We start from the raw sequence: 27,575 nt of genomic DNA, 5'->3' as shown, positions 1-27,575 counted from the left end.
GACCCAGATCCTGAAGTTCCCTCCCTACACTCCTACTCTACAACAAAGTTTCAACTTGAGAACATAATTATGTGCCCCTCCCCCTCACAGCCTTCAATGGCTCCCTATTGTTCTTAGGACAATGACCCAAATGTGGCCTCCTAAGCCCAGCAGGACTCTCCCTCCACCCCAACTCTCGGTTCCCACCCAGGCTGCTTCCGGCTCAAGGCTTCTGCCAGCCCACTCCAGGACAGCTTCACATCTCTGCTCAGACTTCCTCCAGAAGCCTTCTGCCCCTGCCCCTACCCCTGCCCCCACCCCCGTCCCACCAGGTCAGAGTCCCTGCGGCTCCCTGGTGCTCTGTCCTTCACTGCAGAACAGAAACCAGAGGCTCCTGCCATGACATTCATTTAGGTGATACCAATGCTGCCGTGCACCAGCACTGGGGGGTGGGAGAGGCCGAGGGATGGGTTTCACTCCTGAGGCCTCCCCAGCACCTGGCACAGTACACGCCCAGTGACAGGCCAGCGGGCAATCTCGAGTGCCCCTGGCTCCTCTCCAGCTGGACCTGCTGGTGTGAGCTCTGGAGGGAAACCGAGGCTACAGCAGTATCCAGGCTCATGAATGTTAGGACTTGCTAGGCTGCTGAGACACAAACAGTTAACCTCACACCTGGCACACTGAGCCCCAATTAAGAACAACCCTGTGGTGCCGTGGGTTAGGCCTCTGCCTGAGCTGCTGGTATCCCATATGGGTGCCGGTTCGTGTCCTGGCTGCTCCTCTTTAGATCCAGCTTTCTGCTATGGCCTGGGAAAGCAGTGGAGGATGGCCTAAGTGCTTGGGCCCCTGCACCCACATGGAGACCCGGAAGAAGAGCCTGGCTCCTGGTTTCGGATCAGCCCAGCTCCAGCCTTGCAGCCATTTGGGGAGTGACGCAGTGGATGCAAGACCTCTTTCTGTCTATCCCTCTCTCTGTAACTCTGCCTCTCAAATAAATCAATAAATCTTTAAATAAAAAAAAAAATAGAACAACCCTGAAGATGTCACAATGGTATTTTATGGCGTAAGATTCTGCCAGCTCTGGCTCTTACAGCTGCCCACTTGCAGTGGACATACCAAACTGACAAGCTCATACATTGTAAATTAGGGTCTTCTGCCTATTGAAACCCACCTTAATGCAATGGATGTGGGTCTCTGCACATCTGCATGTCCCCCTCCCAACAAACAGCATCAATAGGCTGCTGCCCACTGCTGGGGGTGAAGGCTGGATCTCTTCTCAGACCCCCACTAGCTGTTAGAGTGTACTTCTTACCCCTCCTCCTCCCTTTCCTCTGCTATCCTGTTTTCAATAAAACTCTCCCGTCACAACCAGTTGCCTCTTCGCCTTTTTGGGGCATAGAGCTCCGAGAACCTAGCAATGAAGACGCAAGGACTGCAGGCCACCAGGGCAGGGGCCGGAAGCTGGCCTGTCTCCCTGCTAGCCAGTTCAAATGCTTGAACCTTGCACGCAAGGCTGTTCATAACAGCGGGAAAAGAGGGACCATCGCATGTACCGAAATGCCATCACTAGCTCCAGTGGTCAGGTAAATGTTGTCTGGGTCTGCAGGCACGCCGCCGTCTCTCCTGGTAATGTAGGCAGCCACATCTTCACGGATGCAGTTGACACCCTGGCTAGCACTGTAAGACCCTGTAAGAGAACACACAAGATGATGAACAGAGGCAGGATGCCAGGCTGCAGAGGGGTCCCAATCAATTTACTGAGGCAGGCTGGGGGTCCTGGATGGGGCCCGACTCCCACTGCTCCAGGGTTCGGAATTGTGACAAGCTACTTAACCGTCTCGGCTTCACCCACACATCCATCCACCCAGCCATGTATCCATTGACTCATTCATTTACCCACCCAGTATTTCATGAGTGCCTACTAAATGTTAAGCATTATTCTAGGCCCTGGCTTCCAGCAAGTTGCACGGTGCCTACACCCACTCCGCACAGCCACATATGTGTTCTATGACAACAGAAGTCATTAGAGGGGCCGGCGCTGTGCCATAGTGGATAAAGCCACACCTGCGATGCCAGCACCCCATATGGGCACCGCTTCATGTCCTGGCTGCTCCGCTTCTCATCCGTGCTCCCTGTTAATGCACTGGGGAAAGCAGTATAAGATGGCCTAAGTCCTTGAGCCCTTGCACCCACATAGGAGACCCAGAAGAAGCTCCTGGCTCCTGGCTTCAGCCTGGCCCAGCCCTGGCTGCTGCAGCCACTCAGGGAGTGAACCAGCAGATGGAAGACCTCTATCTCTCCCTCCCTTGTTTGTAACTGACTTTCAAATAAATAAATACATCTTTAAAAAAAGTCATTAGAACTGGGGTTCCCATGGTTTTACCACCTTTGCCAATATGTGGTTCTGCAGAATCTGTCAGAATGCATGATCCAAACAGCCCCCACCCCACCCCGCCCCACCCCATCCCAGGTCAACAATATCCTTAGGCTGCCACTTTCCCATTTATATGAGGGTCAAAACCAGGCCAAACTGATGCATGGTGCTGAAAGGAGGAACAGCGGTGACTATTCTGGCGGTGCGGTTATCGAGGGTGGGGATACTGACTGGAAAGGAGGACGAAGAGGGCTTTTCCGCGGGTTGGAGATGCCTGGCACCTTGGTCTGCACAGGCTGTGATGCAAGCTGTACATGTGCAGCAATCACTCAAGCTGTACGCTAGTTAGCATTAGTGCGTTTCACAGGATGTTTGCTAACCTCAACAGGACATTTTAAACTGTCAGGCAACCTTGTGTTTCTAAAGAATAAATTAAAAAATGTACTTCCACATGCACAAAATCTCTCTGGAAGAAAACAGAGGAAAGGAAAGACAGGCAGGGAAAATTCTTCAGGAGAGAACCAGGAAGTTGGCAGTCAGATTTTTAGTATATAACCTTTCATGTCTTTTGATTTTTCTTCAAGTTTTTCACTTTAAAGGGCCAGCCTATTCCTTCTACGATTACTGCAAAACCACCAACAGGAGGCAGCATCAGGCTCTGGAAGGTAAAAGATTCTGTTCTGGGGACTCCCAAGTATCAGGCTAGGCTTGGCACTCAGGAGGGACTTGGTTAAATGTTCTCCACTGGAAGGGCGCTGGCCCCGGCTATGCCTCAGCCTCCCTGGGCAGCACTGGGCCTTCCCATTTCCCTCTGACCAGCTGTAAGAATAAGGGGGCTAGGTCCAGATGCCAAGTATCAACATTAACATGCGTCCTCACTGAGCAGTGGGTGCACAGTGGCTTTTACAACATTTTGGGCATTCTGATGTATTCCAACTGCTTTGTAAATTAAAGGGGGGGTACAAATACTGGGTTAGAGAGCTCCTCTCCCATAGGAACTTGATATTTCTGAGCTTCAGTGCTCGGAACCTTCCAGGCTCCCTTGTCTTGAACTCTGCCTTCTCCCAATGCCCCCAGCTTCTACTCTATGTGGCCTGGGCCATGCCTCCCCTTCTTCCTGCCTCTAAGCCCAGCGGCATGCTTGAACTTCCAGGCCTTCATCCACTGGTAAACTCTGCTTCTGCGGGCAACACACCTTTCACCCTTCTCAGGAGGCTTCTGGGTTCCTTTCTGCCTGTAGATCTCGGGTTATGCTCCAAACCACACTGCTCCTTCAAGGCTCATTTCCAGTCTATAATGCTGAAGATTCTGCCCCATGCCCAGCCTCTCTCCTGGCTGGCAATTTCTCCAGTTATTTTACCCAAAAGAAGCCTTGTCTTCTGCTGACTTCAAGTTCCTTTGGGGCAGAGACTGTGACTTACTTCTTCAGTGTACCTATCCTAGAGCACTTAGCCCCCTGCTGAACCCTTTCCCACTACACCCTGCATTGGATCCACTATCCTAAGATTGTGGACCAACCTACCTCCTGCGGACAAATAGAGTGGCACCATCACCACTGCCAAACTCTCTTACTGAATAACCACACCCACCCCTCCACGTAATCACACTTAGCTCCCAAGCCCCAGGGCCTTTACACATGCTGTTCCCTCTGTCCAGCATGCATTTGCAGCTCTGTCTCACTCATCCTCCACATGCACCTGAATGTCACTTTCTCCGTAAGCCCCCCTTCTCCACTGGTCTCCCTTTATATCCTACAGTGCTCTCTGCACTTCTTCCAAGAAGTCATGGAAACTGGCGACTACATTTTCGTCTGAATTCTTTATAACATTTGTTCCCCCAGAAGCTCTGTTTGTCTTTCTTCCAGGGTCCCTCACAGTCAGGAATGGTGCCTGGTCTACGGCATGTGCTCAGGCAGGGGCTGCACGAAGGTACACACGCTTCCCAAAGGCACACAAAGGTAAATAAAATTCCTAGTTCTGCGAGCAGGTGCCAGTTTTCTCCTTGATTCTATTTAAGACCCAGGATGCAACCCCAGAGCTGAATTACTTGTCAAACTGACAATAATTGAGGCTCTAGTAAGAAATGATTTTAAAGGGCATGCGAAAAGCATGTCCTGTGTGAGCTTAAAGTCCTCATGTACAGGGCCAGCACCGTGGTGTAGTAGGTTAGGTCGCCACCTATGGAGCCTGCATCCCATATGGGCACCAGTTCAAGTCTCAGCTGCTCCACTTCTGATCCAGCTCCTTGCTGGTGGCCTGGAAAAACAGTGGAAGATGGCCCGCGTCCTTGGGCCCCTGCACTCACGTGGGAGACCTGGAAGAAGCTCCTGGCTTTGGAACAGCCCAGCTCCAGCCATTGTGGCCATTTGGGGAATGAACCAGCAGATGGAGGACTTCCCTCTCTGTCTTTCCCTCTGTCTATAGCTCTGCCCCTCAAATAAATAAATGTTAAAAAAATAAAATAAAAAGACTTTCCATACACACTTAATGATCTCACTCTGGGGAGCGGATATTTAGCCTGGTGGTTAAGGTATCTGCATCCCACATTACTGGAAGGCCTGAGTTTGAGTCCTGGCTCTGGCTCCTGACTCCAGCTTCCTGCCAGTGCAAGACCCTGAAAAGCAGCAGTGACAGATCCTTAAGTAATCAGGTCTCTGCCACTCACGTAGGAGATCTGGACTAAGCTTTTGGCTCCGGGCTTCCACCCCAGCACAGCCCTGGCTGTTGTGGACATCAGGGGAATGAAACAGCAGATGGGAGCACACTCACTCTCTTTGTCCCTCAAATGAATACATAAATATTTTTTAAAATCCCTACTTGGGGGCGGTGAGGATGGCATTGTGGCACAGTGAGTTAAGCTGCCACCTGTGATGCTGGCACCCAATATGAGTGCTGGTTTGAGTCCCAGCTGCTCCACTTCCAGTCCAGCTCCCCGCTAATGCACCCAGGAAAAGTGGTGGATGACGGCCCAAGTGCTTGGGCCCCTGCCACCCATGTCAGAGACCTGGATCCAGCTCTGCAGTCTTGGCTTCAGCCTGGCCCAACCCCAGTTGTTGCTGCCATTTGGGGAATGAACCAGTGACGGAAGATCTCTCACTGTCTCTCCCTCTCTGTCACCCTGCCTTTCAAATAAATAAATCTTTAAAAAATCCCATTTGGGCTGGCCACCAGAGGGGCGGGGGGAAGCCAGGGGACACAGGATGGGAGATAAGGAGTGTTGGGGGGAAGGGGCAGGCTCCAAATCTGGTCCCATCCAGTTCTCCCACAACCCCTGCAGTGTCCCAGCAGCACCCGGTACATGCTCTCTCCACTTCCAAGATGCTCAAGAGGAAAGTCAGCTCCGCCCAAGGGCACTGAGGGAAGGGCCCAGGAGGAGACGGGCAAGGCTGTCGGCTAAACCTGCTCCTGAGGAAGTGGAAGAAGCAAGGTCTAGAGAGGCAGCAGGGAAGCATAAGTCCTCGGACACAAAAGCACAAACAAAAGGGAGAGAGGAGCAAAGGGGAAACAGGCTGAGGTGGCTGACCAAGAAATTAAAGATTTGCCTGCAGAAAACAGGGAAACTAAAAATAGGAGATCCAGCCTCTGATGAAGCAGAAGAGGATGAAGCCAAGTCTGATTAACACCATACACAACGTCCTATCAGTGGTCTGTCTCCCTTATTGTACAATCCAGAGGAAATGTACCGACTATTTTGTAAATGCAAATTTTTCAGTAGCTATAGAAACATTTTAAAGAAGGAGGGCGGCCCACCTTATCCCATTTTTTAAGTGTAAATTAATTTTTTAATTTGCTGGTTGTTTGCTTTTTGGATATTCAACCATGGAAGGCTTTCACTGTCTTGGGTGTCTGTTTTAACATTTCATGGAGGGGAGGGTGTTATATCCTACACTACAACACATACTAAATGGCAATTTGGAGTCACAGTTGTGTATTGAATTGTTTCCTATGGAAAACCACTCCCTGTTACTCTGTCAGAACCGTGTGCACTGTTTGGTTGTGGTCTTCCAGTTTTCCTAATAATTCGTCAGTGTACTGAAAAGATGGACGATTTGAGTATGTGGTGCATATGACATTAACCTGTGAACTGGTGGGATTTATAGGAACAACTGAAGCAATATAGCAACAACTGAAGATACTGGTACTTGACAGCCTCTTAAGGAAGAGCTGCCTCCAAATCTGAAGCTGGAAAGTACTGGAGTAACTTTCAAAAAGGATAACAGTTCACAGCTTTATAGATTTTTCAGTATGTATGATACAAATCGTGTACAAATTGAAATGTCTGCATACTGATCTACAACACCAATAAAATCTCAATTTTGAAAAAATAAATTAAAAAAAAAAATTTTTTTGACAGGCAGAGTGGACAGTGAGAGAGAGAGAGAGAGAAAGGTCTTCCTTTGCCATTGGTTCACCCCCCAATGGCCACTGCAGCCGGCGCACCGCACCGATCCGAAGCCAGGAACCAGGTGCTTCTCCTGGTCTAGCATGCGGGTGCAGGGCCCAAAGACTTGGGCCATCCCCCACTGCCCTCCTGGGCCACAGCAGAGAGCTGGACTGGAAAAGGAGCAACCAGGACAGAATCCGGCACCCCAACCGGGACTAGAACCTGGGGTGCCGGTGCCGCAGGCGGAGGATTAGCCTAGTGAGCCACGGCGCCGGTCCAATTTAAAAAATTTTTTAAAAATCCCACTTGGGTCAGGTGGCCCTGGGTCACAGTATCATATTTCATTTCCTTTTCTATGAGCAGAAAAGTACTCAGGTTGCCCGAGGCTTAGCTGGGAGAGCAGCACCCCCAGGTCTGTCAAGGAAAAACCAAACTGCCCCTCTTCCTTCTATGCCAGGGCCTGGTAGTGACCCTACAGGGATGGGGCTTCAGTACACTTGTCAATCTTTCTTGCAAACAGGGGCGGGGTTGGGGGGGAAGGAGGGTAGGTACAAAGTACTTCCTAGTTTGAGGATGAGGAGAAAGGACCAGAGTGCACCTGTTCATGTGACAGCCAACCAATGCTCTCTTGCTGTAATACTCCGAGAGGGGACTTACATAGACACAGCCTCCCAACCTCACTGGCCCAGCTCCGGCTAACACTGAGTGGCAAAAACCTGTTAAAGAGGCTTAGTATGGTGGAACAAACATCTCCTATGCTTTCCCCCATTCATTCCTATCAGACACACACAAGGCGATTTTCCTCTCATCTCAATACCTCTCTACTGGGCTTCCAGGATTCTCAGGCCCCCAGCCAGGGGGTCTTTGAGAGGCTTCTTTGTCCTCTGGACCAGGCAGAGGGTGCAGAGGACAAGGAGCCCGAATGGCCAGGCCTCTTACCATCCCGTGGTGTAGGTCTGGGAACACAGGGCACTGGCCCAAACCCTATCCAGGCTGGCAGGCAGGAGAGCCGAGGGACTCAGAGAGGTACACGACCAGGAAGGTGCCCAGACTCAGAGAAGGGGTGCGAGTATTAGTGTGCTGGGGGTGAGGGATGGGGAACCACAGCCAGAAAACAATGCACAGGGCTCTCCATAAAGAGACAGAGCAGAGCAGAGCAAGGCAGGAAGATGACTGAGAGCAAGGGGGCCCATCCCCTGCTGAGCAAGTGAGAGAAACCCCTGTCCCACTCTCAGCTCCACATCCCAGGACATCAGTGCCCACCACCAAAGTCAGCTCTGAGAACTGGTTTCCTCAGGCTGAGGGAAGTGGATTCCCCGTATAGGCACTGGGCGAAGGAATGGGGCAAAAATAAACAGAGGGCAGAGGACAAACAGCCAGAGGCTGGAAATCCATCCGAGTGGGGAGGGACAACAAGTATCATTTTCATGACAACATGGGCCAAATTCCAGGCCCTCCTCCCACGCGGAGCCCTCGGGTGCCTGGTGTTCCGTAAGGAGGCGGACAGCTGGGCGTGGGCTCCCAACAAAGGAGAGGAGAGGCCAGGGGGAGAGGGACACAGGGACCAGGGGGAGCAGCTGGCAACAACGTGGAGGCTGCAGAAAGAGGGCTGCAGGGCTCCCAAGGCATTTCTCCTCCCCAGCAACTGCCAGCGCCTCCTAGACCATGCGGGGATGTGTCCAGAGGGCAGGACCGCCGAACAAGGCTGAGCATTGCACTGCCACTCAGCCCCCTCTTGCTGAGACCGACCCCTGGGCTAAATCTTCTACTCTGAAGAAGGGGAGGCTCAGCTGTCGAAACTGGCTCCCGGGTGGTAAGACCTAAATCCAGCAAAATACAAGCACTGGCCCCTAAAGCGCCCCAGTGCACCATCGGCCAAGTGCACGGACAAGGAGTGCTATTTTCACGTACTCTGTGCACCAGCCACGCCACACGCAATCACACTCACATGGAGGGACCGAGACCCAGAGCCATGCTGGGAACACACGCTCATCTCACGCTCTTGGGGACCATGCAAGTTGGAGCCTCACCCAGGCTGTTCCCGCCACAGGCCTGTAGGATCCGCCGGGCTCGTTTCTTAGCATCTTCTGGAAAGCTGGGGCTGTCCAACAGGTTTGGGTAGGTGCAGAGTGCCATCACCTGGGGGAACAAGAGTGCAGGCTGGGCTCCCAGCTTCTCCTCCCCATTGCCCCAGGTGGAACACAAGGGATGCTGGGCGGGGGCCAGAAAGACATTAGGCTCTCCGCAGACAAGGGGGTGCTGCTGGGAGCTGGGATGCACCCTGACCTGGGTTTTGGGATACACAAGGGGAGCTGAGCAATCAAGTGAGGGTCCTGCTCCCCCCTGGCCCTGACTGGCCCAGCAAAGACAGCGGCCTCCCACATGCCAGGCCACCAGGGGTCTCCTGAGCAGAGGGCCAGGGCTGAGCAGGCAGGTGAAGCCCAGCTGACAGGAGTAAGGTGACAAAGACCCCCTCCCTACTCACAGCCTGAGCTTCCCCCACACCCCGGGCCCTTCCTTGCTATCTGAAAACTAGGCCAGCTTTCTCAACTCTGTAATAGGGAAAATCACCCTAACCTCACCAATTAAGAGGATTAAGCAAGGAAAGGTGTGCAAAGGTGTTGGTTAACCCCAGTTCACCAGGCGAGTCTAAGCTGGCAGCTTAGGGGCTGAGCCAGGTGCACTGGGGAGGCGGAGGTGGCAATTAGGGCTCCCGGCTCTGACACCAGCCAGGCGACTTCAGCAGGTGCCTGGCTTCTTGGAGCTGCGTTTTCTGCCCAGGCATGATGGGCATTGACCCAGCCTGCTCACTTCCCAGGTATCCTAATAAAGCCCACAGGAAGTACACGAAGGCTGGAAGAGGCCAGCAATAAGCAGGAGGTGTTGGGCCTGCCATAGCCAGTGGCAGGGCAGGATCTGGGGACATGTCTGCAAGCCAGTAAAGGCTGAGGCCTGTTCATGACCCAGCCCCTCCCCCCGCCCCCCAAGAACATACTTCTAGGACAATCAGGGCCGCTGATTTCCTCCCACCTCCACTTCCCTGGTACAGCCACTCCGATCCATTTCCCCATCTGGGGCCCAGCTGGCGACTCTGATATCCACGGGGCAGCTGGCATGCTCTGAGGGTCAACAGTAGCAGCCACAGGACGGAGGCATGGTGGGCATTCCTCAGACCAGGCCCAGCCTCACTTGCTCTTCCCTATTACCCTCAGGGGCTTCATGCTGAGACCCCCCTCCCACCCCCCTCTACCCCAGGGCACAGGCTAGGGTCATACTTCCCTGGTGCCACTCCTGCAGTCAGAGACATGAGGAGGGAAATGGGAACCAGGCGCCTAGCATTCAACTTCCCTGCCCACCCCCCAACTGGTGAACTTTAACCACACAGGAAAAGCCTTCACCCAGCTGGGGCTCCCACCTCTGTTCAGGCTGCCCCTCACCCTGCTTCCCCTTCTCTGGCCCACAAATCCCAGTGTTGGTGCAGAGTCCACTGAAACTCTGAACTATGCCTCCTCCTGGAGCCCTTAAGAGTGAGCTGAGCCACGCTGGAGGCAGCCAGGAAAGCAGCAGCTGACAGGGGCAGCCAGGCCCCAGGCTCTCCTCTGTGCCAGAGGAAGGCCTCCACACTCATCATCTCACCGTGACCCCGGCCACCCTCTGAGGCAGTGCCTTGGTGAGCTTCACATGCCCAAGGCCACTCACAGGAAAGGGGCACAGCCAACACTCAAAGCCAGGTTGTCTCACTCAGAAGTTCTTTCTTGACCCAGTACATCAATCACCTCCCAGTCCCCTGGGTCTCTACCTCTCCCCTGGCCAGCTGCCCACCCCACTACTGTCCATGCCAACTGACCTTCTACCTACTCAGCAACCCCCAAATGAGTGTAGTGTTCCTGATGACCTTGGGAGGAGAAACGGCCAAGGGAGAGCACCAGGGGACATCAGGCACTTAAGGGGCCACCACATCAACAGCACTTCCCTGTGGGATTCTGGTGCCGCCTGGGCCTAGGGGTTTGGAAGTACAAGGAGGCAGAGGCTGGCCCTGAAGCCCATGCCAGTCCCACACAGCCTCTGCTCCTGAAGACTGACTCACCTGTCGGAGGAAGGTGATTGGCTGCTGGCCCATGGCCTGGGCATCCCCGATGTTGGCTCGGATGACCTCAGTGAACGGTTTTTTGATACCCTGAGTGGAGAGAAGGCAACAGGTGGTTATACTTAGAGACACTCAGACTCTGGATTCCTGAAGCCTTGCAGTGAGCCCACAGGATATTAATAAGTTGCCCTATTTTGAGCCTCACTGAGTGTTAGGCTTGGTGTCAAGCCCTTGACATGCCCAGTCTCATTTAACCTTCACAACCACCCCATGAGGTAGAACTACTATTAATCTAATTACACAGATGCAGACATCCAAGGTCATGTCATTGATAAGTACGTACTGGGATTTGAACCCAGGAAGCCAGACTCCAAGATCTCTCTTCCTAACCACTATGCTCCACTGCCAGAAAGCCCCCACTTTCCGGAAAGGCTGGAGGAGCTTTCCTGGGCAGCCAGAGCATCCTGAGGCAGCTGCAGGACCTCACAGGAGGTCTCCGGGGCACACGTGGTGGGCAGGAGACAGGTGTCAGCATGGGACATGTCAAACATCAGGGAGAGAGGACCCCAGACTCCCCGCACCCCATCCCCACGTGCAGTCCCTCCTCGAAGGGTGAAGTCAACAGCCAGGGACACTGAGGACACCCTCACTTCCAGAAGACACTGACCAGCAGGGAATTCTTGGGGTTATTCTCTTGGAACCCTGACTTTGTAGAATGATGAATATTTTCCCAAGGGACAAAAGGATTTAAGAACAAAGTAGAGGCCGGCGCCGTGGCTCACTAGGCTAATCCTCCGCCTGCGGCACAGGCACACCGGGTTCTAGTCCCGGTTGCCCCTCTTCCAGGCCAGCTCTCTGCTGTGGCCAGGGAGTGCAGTGGAGGATGGCCCAAGTGCTTGGGCCCTGCACCCCATGGGAGACCAGGAGAAGCACCTGGCTCCTGGCTTCGGATCAGCGCAGTGCGCCGGCCGCAGCGCGCCGGCCACGGCGGCCATTGGAGGGTGAACCAACGGCAAAGGAAGACCTTTCTCTCTGTCTCTCTCTCTCACTGTCCAGTCTGCCTGTCAAAAAAAAAAAAAAAAAAAAAAAAAAAAAAGAAAGAAAGAACAAAGTAGAGCCCACTCCTGAGCAATGTGCTTAGCACAGAGAGAGGAATTCAAGAGACCCTTGTGACATCACTGAAGAGGCGACAGGGACACCCCAGCTGCTGCAAAGGTGAAAATGCGGTTTGATATAGAGGACGGTGGGGACCTGCATACACGAGGATCCTACACAGCTCCCAGAACTAGCCCTGGAAAACTTGCAATCAACAACAGGTTCAAGGACTTTGCAGGGTGGCTGAAAGGATGATCTGAGATAAACAGTGCAAGACCACTTGGCAGATTACAAGTATCATCCGCTCACAGAGCCAGCCCAGGAACGAGCTCCTGAGGGTCATGGCGGAGGAAGAGGGGGCAGTGCCAGGAGGCAATCTGAGCATGGCCAGCCACCCTCCTATCTCCAGCTGTCCTTGCCCAAAAGGCACCCCAAACACAAGTGTTAAAGATACATTTCTGTTTCTGCCACTTGCTTTTTTCTCTCCATTTCATGTCAGGCATAAATAAAAACAGCTTCAGAAAACTTTGATTTTTTAGAATCAGCACCTTAAGTAAAAACTAGTGGACTTGAAAGACAAAACAAATTTTTCTAACCCTTTTTGCCCGAGCCCTAAGTAATGAGGCATGGGGTGGGGGAGGAGACACCCAGGGGGCAAGGAAGGTGACCAAGCAATGGCCTGCGGTTTTTCAATAAAGCACATGTTTCTAAGAGTTGTTTTGAGGGGACGAGGAACATTTTACATCTCTTGTGCCCCTTCCACTGAGTTTTTTCAGGGGTGGCCAACATGAAGAACTTGCCTAGGGGCCTCAGGAAGCAGCAAGTGCGATGGAGTGCAAGGCGAGGAGCTGCACCCATCCACTGCTCTGGAGTACTGAGAGCAGACAGCCTGGGGAGACTGGGGCCGTGGGTTTGTGGCCTCAGGGCTGGTCCCACAGGCAGCAGCCAAGAAGGTGGTGTATGTGTGGGGGGTGATCCAAGCCACATTGTGCAAAAGGGCAGGCTCAGCTCAGCCCCTGGCAGCAGCCTGGCTCCTGGCAGGAGGCCCTCTGTCCAGCCTGACTGAACTGTCACAGCCCCCAGGCCTGATTAGCTGAACACAGGTGATTTCTGTGGCATGGGCACAGCCTATTCTTTGGTGGGGAATAAATCTGTCATAGTTGGGAGGGCCAGGAACCAACACACAGCTGCAGGCCCTGGGCCAGCCCAACACAGGGAGAGAATAAAGCCTAGAATGGAGCCCTGGTGCTCCTTTCCTGTGCCCTCCCCTGGCGTTGCTCAACCAATACAGGGCATGTTGACATGCAGCCTGGGAACACTGGGCATCTCCTTTCCTGGGTCTTAGAGCCCCTGGACACTGGACACTTTACTTTGATGGATGAACTAGGAGACAGGAAATTGGCTCCTTTGAATGGGCAAGGGTCCCAGCCTGCCCAGCCAAGAGCCACCAATGGGAGGAGACTGTTCCGTGCAGATTCCTACGTCTGGGCACTCAAGGTCTACAGGGATTGGGAAAGACCAAGGGGCCTGGAGCAAACTCTTAAAAACAGTGACTCGTCCAGACCTGGCCAGAACACCCAATGGTGCCATCGCCCCAGGCCAGCCCCCAGAGCCAGGTCAGAGGGACTAACAAGCATGGAACATCCTGGTTTCCCCAGAGCTGTTCTATGTGCAGCACCTGGGGACAGTCCCACCCTGCGAAGGCTCCCTTCCCACCACTTTGGCTCAGGCAGGTAGCAGGGGTTAGCATATTTTAGAGGGTATTAGCAGGGGAAAGAAAGAGCTGTCATCATTGTTCTTCCCTGCCCACAGCCCTAGTGTCACGATGGGGATGGATCAAGGTGCCATGGATGATTCTAACAGGTGTACGCCATGGCAAAGGAAATCATTAACAGAATGAAAAGACAACCTACAGAATGGGAATATTTGCAAACCATATCATCCAATAAGGAGCTACTTATCCGAAATACACAAGGAACTCCAACTCAATACCAAAAAAAAAAAAGATAACGTGATTTAAAAATGGGCAAAGTGTCATTTTTCCAAAGAGGAAATACAAAATGGCCAATGGGTATAAGAAAAAAGGGTTCAATATCAGTAACCAAATGCAAATCCAAACCACAATGAGATACCACCTTAACCTGTTAGAATGGCTATTATCAACAAGTTAAATGAGAAGTATTGATAAGGGTACAGAGAAAAGGCAACCTTTGTACAAATTTGGTGAAAGTGTAAATTAGTACAGCCATTATGGAAAGCAATGTGGAGGTTCCTCGAAAAGTTAAAAACAGGACTACCTCATGATCCAGCAATCCAACTTCTAGGTACCTATTCAAAGAAATGAAATCAGGATCTTAAAAAGATACCTGCACTTCCACGTTCATTGCAGTAGTACTCACAATTGCCTAGATAAAAAACCAACCTAAATATCTAACTACAGGGGCCCACGCTGTGGCGCAATGGGTTAACGCTCTGGCCTGAAGCGCCGGAATCCCATATGGGCGCCAGTTCAAATCCCGGCTGCTCCTCTTCCGATCCAGCTCTCTGCTATGGCCTGGGAAAGCAGAAGATGGCCCAAGTCCTGCACCCACGTGGGAAACCCAGAAGCTGCTCCTGGCTCCTGGCTTCGGATCGGCACAGCTCCGGCCATCACGGCCATCCCTCCCTCCCTCCCTCCCTCTCTCTCTCTCCTTCTCTCTCTGTGTAACTCTTTCAAGGAAAATAAATTTTAAAAAATCTTTAAAAAAAAAATCTAACTACAGAGAAAATAGAGTGCATGTGTCACACACAATGGAACATTAATTAGCCACAAAAAAGGAGGGAAACCATGCCACTTGAGAGACAACTTGGATGAAACCGGAGGATATTTTGCTAAGCGAAATAAGTCAGACACAGAAAGACAAATACTGTATGATCTCACCTATAGACAGACAGTGGTTGCCAGGAGCTGGGGCATGGGGGAAATGTGAAATTCTGGCCAAAGTATACAAAAGTTCCTGTTCTAAGTGGTGGGGATCAAATGGTGACTGTAGTTAATAATACTGTATTGTTCACTTGAACTTTGTCAAGGAAGTAGATCCTAGCCTCCCCCTAGTGCACACATAATGAGCAGACAACTGTATGGCTTGTTATAATCTTTTCACAATGTCAAATCATCAGGTTGTACACCTTGAATATATAATTCTTTATTTGTCAATGATACCTTCATAAAGGTGGGAGTAAAAGACAGTTTCCTTGTATAAGGGATGGCTCTTATCATTTTATCTGACATGTAGGTGGGGACTGGGTAGGATGGTTACTCTCCAGAGAACCTCCCTCTTGTTCAACAAATATTTATTGATCACCCATGCCCGGTGACAGGAGTAAGCAATACAGATGAGGCCATCACCCACCTTGCACAGCCCAGACTGCTGGCGAATAGAAAGTAGGCAAAGGAAGCGTTTGGGCAGGAGAGGGGGAGAAGAAACCTCCTACAAAAAGGCTGGTACCTTCCTGACCCAACAAGGGCAATGACTGGCACTGAAGCATGCAGGTAGTCCTACAGAGAGCCCTAGAGATGAATCCCAACTAAACTCCAGAGTCCCTGAAAACAGGCATGTGTAAGCAGGGGAAACTGAGGCTCAGCACCAGGACTGACCCCGAAGACATGGGAAGACAAGACAAGCTGGAAGAAACCAGAGCAGTAACTGAGAGACGAGGCGGTGAAGCGGCACAGCTGGGTACAGACCCCTGAACTCTGGATGACTAGGGGTCAGTCAGCTGCAGAAGCTGAGATCTGTAGGGCTGAAGCTGGGTGGAAACTGGATGAGTTCCAAACGGGGTCATTCACAAGAGCAAGAATGGGGCCCAGGCAGGAAAAAGCCAGCCCCACAGCATAGGTTCTCAGGTTCAGGAGGAGGGCAAGGAAGGAGGGACCCTCAACATCTCCTGTCGCCAAGCCAGCTCTCGTTAGCTGGCTAACTAGTTCCTTGCTGTTCAAAGCATTCTTACCAACAGCTCCAACTAGTCCCAGGAGAAATAAACCTGTCCTCATTTTGAAGATGAGTAAACCAAGGGCAACAAGCCTGAGGCCCAGAGCACACAAAGGCAGAGGGCGCAGATCCACGGTGACTCGGACAGGCTGGGCAGGTGAAGGGTCTATCCCATTGGAAGCCTACACAAATCATTTTAAAGTAGCGTGCACAAGTGGGTGCTTAGCCTAGGAATTAAGATGCCCACATCAGCATGCCTGGGTGTGATTCCTGGTTCTGGCTCCTGACTCCAGCTTCCTGTTCATGTGGACCCTGGGAGGCAGAGGTAATGGCTCAAATAAGATTCCTGCTCCCTCTGTGAAAGACCTGGATTGAGTTCCCAGCTCCCACCTTTGACCCCAGTCCTGAATAGCTCTACAATTCTATACCCCTGCTTTGAACCTGCTGCCCTGAGACTGACAGCCTACCTCCCAGTCTATAAACTGGCACCTTGGGGAGAGAACCAGTAGATGAGAGTTCTTTGTCACTTGAAAAAAAAAAAAAAAAAAAAAGTAGCACCCAAATCTATGGAAAATGAGTGGGGTTTCAACACCTGTGCTTGGCATGGCACGTCCAGGGCCTCCAATCTTCATTCTTAGCTAACTCCAGTCATGTACTACAGTACCCTCCATTTTTGCCTGTGCTTCGATATCACACCCAGACATGACCACTCTCCACTTCCTGAATGTTTTGCCTTAACTGTGTGCACTTTTTTAAGATTTATTTTTTTATTTGAAAAGTAGAGTTACAGAGAGGAGGAGGAGGGGAGAGAGAGAGAGAGAGAGAGACAGAGACTGACCTTCCACCTGCTGGTTCATTCCCCAAATGGCTGCAATGGCCAGGCTGAAGCCAGGAGCTTCATCTGGGTCTCCCACATAAATGGCAGGGGCTCAAATACTCCATGCTTTTCCCAGGCCATTAGCAGGGAGCCAGAGTGGAAATGGACCAGCTGGGACAGGGACCAACACCACATGAGATGCAGGCATTGCAGGGGGTGGCTTAACCTGTCACGGCATAACGCAGGCCCCGAATGTGTGCACTTTTATAAGCAGAAGTGAAGCCATTCCTGTCTCCACCTGTTCCAACTCCTAACCCCTATGTCCCAATAAAGCAAGGTTAAAGAAGAAGGTTGAAGAAGAACTGTCAGATCTTTTCAGTACTCTTTTTAGTTACGGCTTGCTTTTAAGTGCGGCTCCCAGTTAACACAAGGACCTGAAAAGCAAATAGAGGTTCTCCCCCTTGGAGTTGCTGTTCAGGAGAAACAGGGCCTCCCTGAGAGTACACAGCAGGGCCTGGAGGAGAATGGCCCCTTTTATACCCCTTAGCCACCCCCCCCCACCCCAAACCTTCAAGCTTGGGCTGTACTGTCAGAGAAGCAAGAAAGACAAAGACTCAGTCCAGCCAGCAAGCCCACAGTCAACCACTGGAGCCAAGTGTCCAGTCGAATAGCCTGCAGTTTGCAGAGCACCTGGTGAAAATGATTCTATAAGGCAGCTTAAAGGCCCTGCTACTACCAGAGGCCATCCTTGGGTCCCCCAGGACAAGGAGGCCCAAGAGGGAAACCTGGGCCAGCCAGGCCACTTCTCTCCTTTTATAAATGAGGGAAACAGAGAGGCCAGGAGAGGATGTAGGATTCACCCCAAGTCACCGACTCTCTACAAATCCCTGCCATTCCATCTGTAACCAAATCAGACCTCTTACAACACCAGTCCCATGTTAATCACTGTGGTTCAAGACAGAAGTAGAAAAACCAAGGCTGTACAAAGCCAAGGCAAGCTAATAAATAAATAAATACAAAGAACAGTTGGGGGAAACACAGCTGCCTCAGGGGACGTTGTTCAAGCTGGCCCCGTGAAGAGCAGCTGTCTCCCAAGAAAGAAATGTTTGAATGAGGCAATGCTGGCTCGGCTGGGGCTCTGTCTCCAGCACCTACAGCCGCATAACTGAGACTCAGTTAAGTGAGAAGAGAACGAACTTGAAGGAAAGCACCTAAGAATGTTGGTGCACAGACAGAACTTCTCCACGGGTGTGGGGGGAGGAGCAGCTGTACCAGCAATCAGAGAATGCTCTGGCCCACTGACCAAGAAACATGACCACCTGCAATCGAGCCACACCCCTGCTGGAAACCCTTCCTGGCTCCCCACTTCCCTCCAAAACACACCATAAAGTCCTGAGCCCAGCACATAAACTCCAGTCCACCTTTCTGTCTCATTTTTCTCCCACATCCCTCTGCTGGATGGTAGGCTACTAACACTAGCTCCCTTCCCCAAACACCCAGAACTTTCGAAGCACCTGCCTTTGCTCACAGCACTGCTTCCATTTGGAATGCTCCCACCAATCCTTAATGAACTGGGGGAGGGAGGCTGGAGCCCAGCAAACAATATGGCAATCAGCTTTCTCTCCAACAGGGAAGCGCCAACAGAGAAGCTGCTATTTAGCAAAAGGTGGAGATCATTCCTGGAACCCCTCCCAACTCTGGAATCAGCTGTAATGTGATAAACTGGAATACTTTAATCCCAGCTTTGTTTTAGCAGAGAAACTGCTGCCTCCAGGAGGGCCAGCTGCTGCCTGCCAAATATCAATAAGGAGCACAGCGGGAGAAACCCACGTGCCAGCCCAGGGCCCACCTCCGTGGGAAACACAGAAATGGGCCTTCTCTGGCCCAGCCTTTAAACTTAGCCCTGCAAGAAGTCGGCAGGAGACACTGGACTCTGACTCGGCCAGCTCACTGTTTTGAGTCAGCAGAACTGGGTGTCCCCATGAGGTCCTAGCAAGCCCTGAGTTCATCCAACTCCCAAAGTCCCCAGAGGAATGGGGGCCAAGTGTCATAGTCCCCTTGAGGCTACCTCCCAAGTACTCAAGGGACACCAAGTGACCACTTCACCCCTGGGCACTGGGACGTGGTGCCTCTGAGAAAAAAGCTCCCGGAGTCCTGCCCCCATGCCACACATTCTGGCTCAGAACTATGTTGAGCAAGCAGCTGGGCGATGCAACCAGCGGCTTTTTACAGTTCTTAGAAGTGTTTCCTTTTTCAGACAACCTTCTTTGACGCTGCCTCCAGAATTCCACCCAGGTGAGAATCGGGTATCCTACAGGGCCACCTTTTACACCCACCCGGCACTCCTGGTCATGTGGTCACTCTACAGGCAGCTGTGAGCTCAAGCCAAGATCCTGCCAGTCCCCAAGATGAAGACAGTCCCAGGGTCACCTTATCAAGTCCCCAAAGGGCCCAGTCCTCTGCCTCCCCACCAGCAGCGACCGTCCCAGGGCAGAGAGCCTGCTGCCAGCCAAGGTTCCCCGGGGGGCCTAAAACAAGATTTTCCGCCCGGCCCTCCTCCACGCCCCTGCTCTTGTCAGGGAATCATAACTGGCAAAGACCCAAAAGGCCTCAAGACGGAGAGAAACGACGTCTGGAACAAACTCTCCTGAGCGCCGGCTTCCCTCCCACCGCTGCGCCCAGCAGCCTCCTTCCAGCCCGCCTCCGGTTTGCCTTCTTCAAAGCCCGTATTCACTATCTGAAAGTCTCTTTATTCCTGGGCTGCTTCCCTCCCTCCAACGGATCTGGGTTCCACGCTGCTTAGGACACGTAACGAACGTGTGCAGCTCCTGGCAGCACGGGCCGCTCAATTATTGAATTCAGCTCAACAAGTGAACCGTGTCTGAAGGCCTTACTGTGTGCCAGGTGCCCGGCGCTCGAGGGTGAGGGGATGGGGGAGTCGGCCCCGGGGTGGGCGGCAGGGGTCGCCGCCGGGCTTCCCGGGCCCTCCGCCCCCCATGGGCCCCCGGCGCCCACGCTCACCCGCTGCAGCTCCAGCTCGATCTCGCCAGCCTTGAGCACGATGGGTCCCCGCACCGCGTACTCCACCGCTTTCACCTGCGGGTTCATGGACTCCAGCGTGAGGATGCGCTCGCGCCGGCTGCGCTCGGGCCGCACCTTGAGCACGGCCGAGGCCTCGGCGGCCGCGCTGCTCTGTCTACGGCCCCAGGGGCCCGGGGTCCGGGGGCAGCAGCCCCGCCGGACCAGCGCCGCCGCCCGCTGCATCGCGCGCCTGCCGAGGGAAATCCTGACACAAAAAGAGAACGAGAACGCGTCGCCTACAGCCCAAGGCAGGCACCCTCACCCCACCCCCAGCCCAGCCAAGGGCTCTCTTCAGCGAGCGGTGCCAGCCCAGCTCTGGGGTTGCGTGCCCATCTCCCGGCGACCAGGACCCTCCGCCGCGCCACGGCAGCGCCAAAGCCAAATGCACCGTCAGATTTGCAAAGGCTGCGCCCAAGGGGGGCATGCAACGTGCCTGTCGCCGCCAGACCGCCCCTCACAGCGAGGGGCTAGAGCGCGCGCCTGAAGCTGCTCCCCGGCCGGGGCTCCCTCAGCCGCATCCCTGCGCTCGGCTCCCGCACCGCCCGGCCCCCTGCGCTCGCACACCCACCGGCGCCGAGTCCGCCTCGAACCTGCGCGCTGGCTCCTGGGCCTTGTAGTTCTCCTAGTTATGGCCAGAGTCGCTGTAGGGAGCTAGTCGAACTACACGTCCCACAGTGCCCCGCGCAGGCCCGGACGGGGGCCGGGCAGGAGGCGGGAGCAGCCGTTTGGCTCTGCCCCGGGCTGGGCGGGTTCTTTGTCCTCGCCGGAGGTGGGGGGCGGGGATGGGGGTGGGGGGATAGAGGTCCTGGCTGGGGCCGGACTAGTGTAGTGGTCTGTGCCGCTTTTGAGAGTGTAGAGCTACTTGCAGCTTCTCCGTGGAGGCGCATCCCGCCTCCCTCCACTCCCAGCCCCCAACATCTACAAGGACGGGCTGCAGGATGGTGCAGTCTTCCCCCCGAGTTTCATCATCCAGGGCCCCACGCTGCCACCGCCGCTCACCGAGGTTGGTAGGCAGTGGAGGTTAGGCGCCTAGCCTTAGACTGTGCCGCTCAGACCCCTTATGAACGTCAATTGCCTTGATAGCAAAGTGGGGATCTGCCCACAGTCTCTAAGGATCGTTGCAAGAATTACGGGACCATGCACCAGCTGGGCAGGCTTTTCCTGACCATCCCATTTGAAGCCCTACCTCACCTCCATTACTTCCACTTTATTTCTTTTCTAGCATCTGACGTCCTGGTGAGGTACTTTTCACTCATCACCCCCCCACCACCACCACCACCCCCCAGCCCCCATGAACCATGTAAACCCCCAGAAGGGCAAAGGACAGTGTTTTTCTTGTTCGTGGAATCCGCAGCACCTCTACTAGTTCCCTTGTAGGCAGTCAGTAAATATTTGTTGAGCAATGAGGGCTCACCATAGAGTAACTATTACCTTTGGCAAAAGTATCTCCAGACAAAACCCTTCCTGGCTCACCCAGAGCCGGTGCAGAGCAAGGCTAGGTGTGGTGTAGGATAGGTAGGAATAGGAGAGGCTTCAGCTACTTGGGACACCACAATCTGCAGAGAGGATCGGGAGTGGTCACTCCTCTTGGCCTCAGATTCTCCATCCGCAAAGTAAATTGGATTAAAAGGTCTCTCGGATCCCTTCCTGTCTTGGAAATTCAGTAAGTCTAGATGTTTTCGAGTAGAAAGAAAGTCCACAGCTTGCACACCACAACAAAAACAAAAACACATATACGTGTTAGATTTGTTCAAGTCAGGGGCAGGAGGTGCTTAATATGAGAAAAAGACGGCAGGAAACCCAGGCTTTACCATAGCTGCATCCAGCCGCTTGCTGTTTATCCGAAGCCTGCGCAAGCCTAGTTTCCTCATGTAAAATGGAGATGACAACACCTGCCTCACGGAGGTAAGCAGAAAGTTCAAGGAGGGGATTGTGTACAAGCCAAAGCTTGGAAGCTAATGCTGTGATTCACGCTTGGTCACCCTTGTCAAGAGAATGCCATTCACTTTGATGAACTAGGTTACCAGCAAACAGGGGAAAGGGGACAGGGCAGGGGAAACAATAGAAATCAGAGATATCTGAGTATTTCTGTGTTAGCAAACAGGCCTACCCAGGGCTCTGGAAAGGTAATCTATTGGTTCCACCCTCAGCACCTGTGTCTACACTAGCTTGTCCCAGCCTCTGTCTAAATGGCAGGTATTCAGTTACCAGGTAAAAGACTGCCCCACAGTGAGCTTAACTGGCTCCTCGGAGGACTCCACTGCCTTCAATGTCATGTTGTCATGTACTCTGCCCAGCTGGGGAGAAAAACACACCCCGCCACCTCCAAAACATGCTTAACCTTGACCTGCCTATGATGCAAACGCAGTCCCTCGCTGTCCACCATAGGTCGGTGCACCGTTTCCTCTCTCTTCGTCTACCCCTGATTAGTAGGGACACAGGAGCTGGGAGGGAGAACTCAGAAAGGTGAGCACAAATCCAGTTGCATCACTGGGAAAAGCAACACCCAGGACACAGCCCCTTTAGGTGGATTACTGCGTCATCCTTGTCAAAAACAAGGACTTCGTACTCCTGATATGTGCACTGCCAATCGGTCTCTGAGAAATCCCATTGTGTTCCTGCAAACCATACTTGGCAATCAGCAAGGCACTTCTACACCCAAAAGAGCAGACAATGTTATGCCCACTTTACAGATGATGCTCAGAGATGCACAGAGATGGCACATTCAAGTGGTTCAGTAAAACAGAGAGCAGGAATTGTGATTCTTAACCCAGGTCTACAGCACCTCACTCGCCCCCCCTCCCCACGCACGCATAAAGACTGGGCATGTGTAGCTCCCTGGACTGAGAAATTTGAACTGCTCATTGCAATGCACTGAGCCTTTAGAAACTCTTTGGATGGTAGCTATTATGATTGCAGCAATAGGTTCAACTTTGCTTTTTTTAAAAAAAAATTTATTTGAAAGAGTTACAAAGAAAGACAGAGAGAGAGAGAGAGAATCTTCTATTCACTGATTCACTCCCCAAATGGCTACAATGAAACCAGGAGCCAGGAGCTTCTTCTGGGTCTCTCATGTGGGTGGTAGGGGCCCAGGGATTTGGGTCATCTTCTGCTGCTTTCCCGAGCCCAATAGCAGTGAGCTGGATTAGAAGTGGAACAGCCAGGACTTGAACTGGCACCCATATGGGATGCCCGAACTGCAGACAGTGGCTTAACCTGCTGTATCACAGCGCTGGCCCCTGAACTCTGCTTTTATTTTGCTGCCTAGATGACGGTCAGGGACAAGCACCCTCCTTAATATTAAAGCTAAAAACCTAATTGAAATAATCATGAATGTCTTTCCTTCAAATACACACCAAGCTCCTTTCTACCCACAAACTTGGGAGAATCATAGGTGTGCAAGACATGGTAGCGATCTTCATCTTCAACAACTTCGGTAAGTTTTTATTGGGCACAGACTATATGCCAGGTACTGGCTAAGTTCTGGGACTATAATGAGTCAGACCGTCCCTGTCTGCACAGAACAGAGTTTCTTAGCAAAGGCAGACATCCACCCAATAATCACATACTCAAACATGATTACAAACTGATGAGTGCTGGGGAGGAACAGGGCGGCATTTTATGAGAGCTCAGAGGTCTGAGTGAAGGTTTCCCAGATAAAGTGAGCCATGAGCCGCCCTGAGGTTGATGAGGCATAGCAGTACTGGTGGTGTGGTAGACACAGAGATGGCAGTCACACCTCCCTGCTGAAGCACACAAGGCAAGACACACAAATCCTGTCACCTCCACTGCCCCAGGGCCTCCCCAGCAGGTTGGCTGAGGCTTTGTCAGGCCTGTGTCACGGTTTTCCTTTCTCTGCCCATGCTGCTTCCTCCCACTTCCTCTTTCAGGGGTTCACTCCTAATATCACACCCCATCTCGGGGTCAGCAGTGAGGACAACTTCCTAGGCCAGGAACCACTAAAGGCCTAGCGATCTGAGGGACTCCACAGTGACTGCAGGACAAACAGTGAGGGAGGACAAGGCTGGAATACAAGACATGAGTGGCATCAGGACAGGCAGGCCAGGGAAGCATTTTGGACTTCCCTAAATGTGAGACTTGAAACCGTGAAGCTACTAGAAAAATAATAATAATGAGGAGGAGGAAAGCTCTTCAATTTAAATTTTAAAATCATTGACGAAAGAATTTTTGTCCTCATCCAAGAACTGTTGAGAACTTCTGGAACGCTGAGAGTAGGGGAGACAACATAATCAGATCTATATTTAAATTCTGTTTCTTGGAGGATGGAGTAGATCAGGGGCATCGAAGGGTGCTAGAGAATGAATTGTAGAACCAACAAGGTCCAGTGCTGGCTGGATGAGGGCTGGGTGGTGGGAAGTGGACAGGCTTGTCTGCATCACCAGCACCTGGCACATCACCTAGCACGGAGGTTTTCAGTACATTCTTGTTGCTTGAGTGAGAAAGTAGATTCTGCAAGGTCCATGCAGTCCAGCACGGGATGGGTGGTAGGTGGTAAGAGCAGTGTCTAGGAATTGAGTTCAGCTTGTCTTTGGACTCCTTGAGGTCCGTTCGTAGATAACCACAGACCAGAACAGAAAGTGAGTCTTCCAAGAGAAGCCTATGGACATGAAAGGGCTGCAAGGGAGGGATGAATAACCTCCTAGGATGCTAAACCATGGTTGGGCTGAGTGCTTGAGTGACTCTTTCAGAGCTAACTCATAGTCTCTAGCTCTCAGGGACATTCAGGATGCCTGGGAGACGTTAGTGTTCTCAGTAATCAAATGCCTTGACTCATGCTCTCGTGAGCATGTGATCCTAAGGTGACTGTCCAAGGATCCCAGACAGTGATTCTAAAGTGTTATCCAAGGATCACCTGAGTGTTTGCTTGAAATGCAGATTTCCAAAGCCTTGGCCTGAACTTGCTGGTTATGAAATTCCAAGAGTAGATTGCCCCAGGAATTTTCTCATAATGAAGTTTGAGAAGCATAAGGGCAGGGCCAGGCTGGGCGTGTCATGGTAGGAAAAGGTCAAATCAGGGAGGTCTGAATTCTAGCAGCAAATATGTCATTAATCTCATTTGGCATTCTTGAACCAGGGCTATCCCCTCCTCCAGCCTTAGCTTCCTCTTCTACCTGCATTTCTACCTGAATCCAGACCATGTGCCCTTCTAAGAAGCTTAAGGACACTAAACCTCCCCTTCCAACCCTGGCGGCTCCCCTATTCACCAGAGTGCACACTTGGCTCAGCGAGTCTCCATTCCCTCACCTGGCAGTGAGCGGAACAACAGTGCCTGCTTAGATGGTTGCTGAGATGATTAGAAATGATTCATTAAGTTTCTCATTTATTTGAGGGACAGAGAGAGTAACAGCTCCAATCTTCTGTTTCATTCCCTAAATACTAAATATCCACAGCCGCCAAGACTGGGCTGAAGCCAAAGCTGGTAGCCAGGAGCTCAACCAAGTCTTCCACATGGGTGGAAAGACCCCAATTACTTGAACCATCACCACTGCCTCCCAAGGTCTGCATTGGCAGGGAGCTGAAGGTGGGTATCAAACCTATGTACTCAGCTATGGGAGGCAGGCATCTTAACCATTATGCCAAACATCTTAATCACTATGGCCCTAGAGATAATATTTCTTTTTAAAGATTGATTTATTTGTTTGGAAAGCAGAGTTACAGAGAGGCAGAGGCAGAGAGAGAGAGATTTTTCCTCATTGGTTCATTTCCCAAATGGCTGCAATGGCTGGAGCAGGGCTGATCAGGAGCCAGGAGCATCTTCTGGGTCTCCTATGTGGGCAGAGACACCCAAGCACTTGGCCCATCTTCTACTGCTTTCTCAGGCCATAGCAGAGAGCTGGATCGGAAGTGGAGCAGCTGGGTCTTGAATCTGCACTCATACGGAATGCTGGCACTGCAGACAGCGGCTTTACCTGCTATGCTACAGTGCTGGCCCCAGAGATTAAATTTTATTTTTCTTATGGATATTTGCATAGATTGAAAACTATACTGGGAGAGGGAGGGTGAGCCACCACCTGCAAGACAGGCATCCCACATTGGCGCCGGTTCATGTCCTAGCTGCTCTATTTCTGATCCAACTCCCTGCTAATGGCCTGGGAAAGGCAGTGGAAAATGGTCCAAGTGCTTGGACCCCTGCCAACCACATGGGAGACCAAGAAAAAACTCCAGGCTCCTGGCTTGGGCCTGGTCCAGCCCTGGCCATTGTAGCCATCTGTGCTCTCCCTCCCTCTCTGTAACTTTGACTTTCAAATAAATAAATTGTTAAAAAGAGGGGGGAGGGGAGTATGAAAGGGTAAATACTGTCTTGCTAATTTTTTTTAATATTTATTTATTTATTTGAAAGGCAGAGTTAAGAAAAGTAGAGACAGAGGGAAAGGTCTTCCATCTGCTGGTTCACTCCCCAAATGGCTGCAACAGCCAGAGCTGCGCTGATCTGAAGCCAGGAGCCAGGAGCCAAGAGATTCTTCTGGGTCTCCTTCATGGGTATAGGGGCCCAAGGACTTGGGCCATCTTCTATTGCTTCCCCAAGCCACAGCAGAGAGCTGAATCGGAAGTGGAGCAGCCAGGTCTCCAACTGGCGCCCACGTGGGATGCTGGTGGTAGTTAAATGGGTAATAGGCAGCCAGAGTGGTCCCTAGGTAGAAATTTTGAATTGCGAGGTGCCTGCTCCCCCCAAAAGAAGTTTATCTTTGGCAGATCAAATTATCCTGCTTCCTTACAAATCTCTCCGTTATCTTTAGCAGATCAATGTGTCCAGCTCCCTTAGGAATCTCCAAATTTACAAATTTACCATGAAAATAGCCAAGAAGTAGTGATTCCTCCTCTGCCCTTCAGGGATGATTTTTATCTTAAACAAGGCAAAAAGGATGGAGACTTGTAAATCAGATCTATTGTTGAGTTTGTTCCTACCTCCTTGATTGACAGTTTGTTACCCAAGATTGTACTTAAAAACTTCATTATCACCAGCCCTTGGGCTCCCTCTCTTGGACCCCCCCCCCCCCTTTGCCGCTTTGGCAGGAGGTTTCCAACCTGAATAAACCCTATTTTACTTTCAATGCTGTGTCCACGTGATAATTCTTTTACACGAGGCAAAGAACAGGCAGCAGCTTTACCCACTAAGCCACAAGCACCGGCCCAATGGTGGTTATTTTTAAGTGATGGGATTACTTGTAACTAATTTTTCTTTTTCCTTAATGTATTTTCAAAGTTCCAAAAACTAATAAAATTTTAAAATAATGATAAATTTAAAATATAAATTTAAAAAATAAACATGGAATTACCATATGTTACAGCAGTTTCATTTCTGGATATATACTCAAGAGAAGTGAAAGTCAGGACTCAGATATAAGGATACTTTAAAAAGCTCATCGGCAAATGGAATGAAAAGATTTTACAGATTTTCCATAAACTTGTTGAAGGCTCCACCTATTTGTACACCAACATTCATAACAGCATTATTCACAACAGTCAAAAGGTGGAAAGGATCCAAGTGTCTGTTGACAGCTGAATGGATGAATGAAATGTAGTACCTGCATAGTAGCCTTAAAAAGGAGGGGAATTCTGACATAAACTACAACATGGATGTAATTTAAAGGTGCTATGTTAAGGAAAGTAAGTTAGACACAAAAAGGACACATTTTGTATGATTCCACTTACATGAGGAATGTAGAATAGTGTTGCATCTGCTCATCAGCTAAAATAGAGTATTACAAAAACCAGTGACAGTCACACATGAATTTTACTGAAAATGGGAGACAAATGAGAGGCAAG

General features: G+C 51.5%; 1 protein-coding gene across 2 annotated transcripts in view; it reads right to left on the bottom strand.

Moving 5' to 3' along the window:
- GPT2 (glutamic--pyruvic transaminase 2) overlaps nt 1–20,309 on the bottom strand; it is a 40,312-nt gene extending 20,003 nt beyond the window's left edge. For both annotated transcript variants that reach the window (XR_016224833.1, XM_008248377.5), the window contains exons 1-5: nt 20,221–20,309; nt 19,728–19,992; nt 10,824–10,913; nt 8,767–8,875; nt 1,533–1,666 (exon numbers count right to left, since the gene is read on the bottom strand). Coding sequence is in view for 1 of the 2 variants with exons in the window: in XM_008248377.5 (XP_008246599.3) it covers nt 1,533–1,666; nt 8,767–8,875; nt 10,824–10,913; nt 19,728–19,970 (576 nt within the window). In the remaining variant the exon portion in view is untranslated. The remainder of the gene's footprint in view (nt 1–1,532; nt 1,667–8,766; nt 8,876–10,823; nt 10,914–19,727; nt 19,993–20,220) is intronic.
- Nucleotides 20,310–27,575: the final 7,266 nt, after the last annotated feature.

Source organism: Oryctolagus cuniculus, chromosome 18, assembly GCF_051225735.1.
Source record: "Oryctolagus cuniculus isolate XC-2025 breed Fujian yellow rabbit chromosome 18, ASM5122573v1, whole genome shotgun sequence".
NCBI classification, from domain to species: domain Eukaryota; kingdom Metazoa; phylum Chordata; class Mammalia; order Lagomorpha; family Leporidae; genus Oryctolagus; species Oryctolagus cuniculus.
The sequence above is the reverse complement of the archived record's forward strand: the minus strand, read 5'-3'. Positions and strand labels throughout refer to the sequence as shown.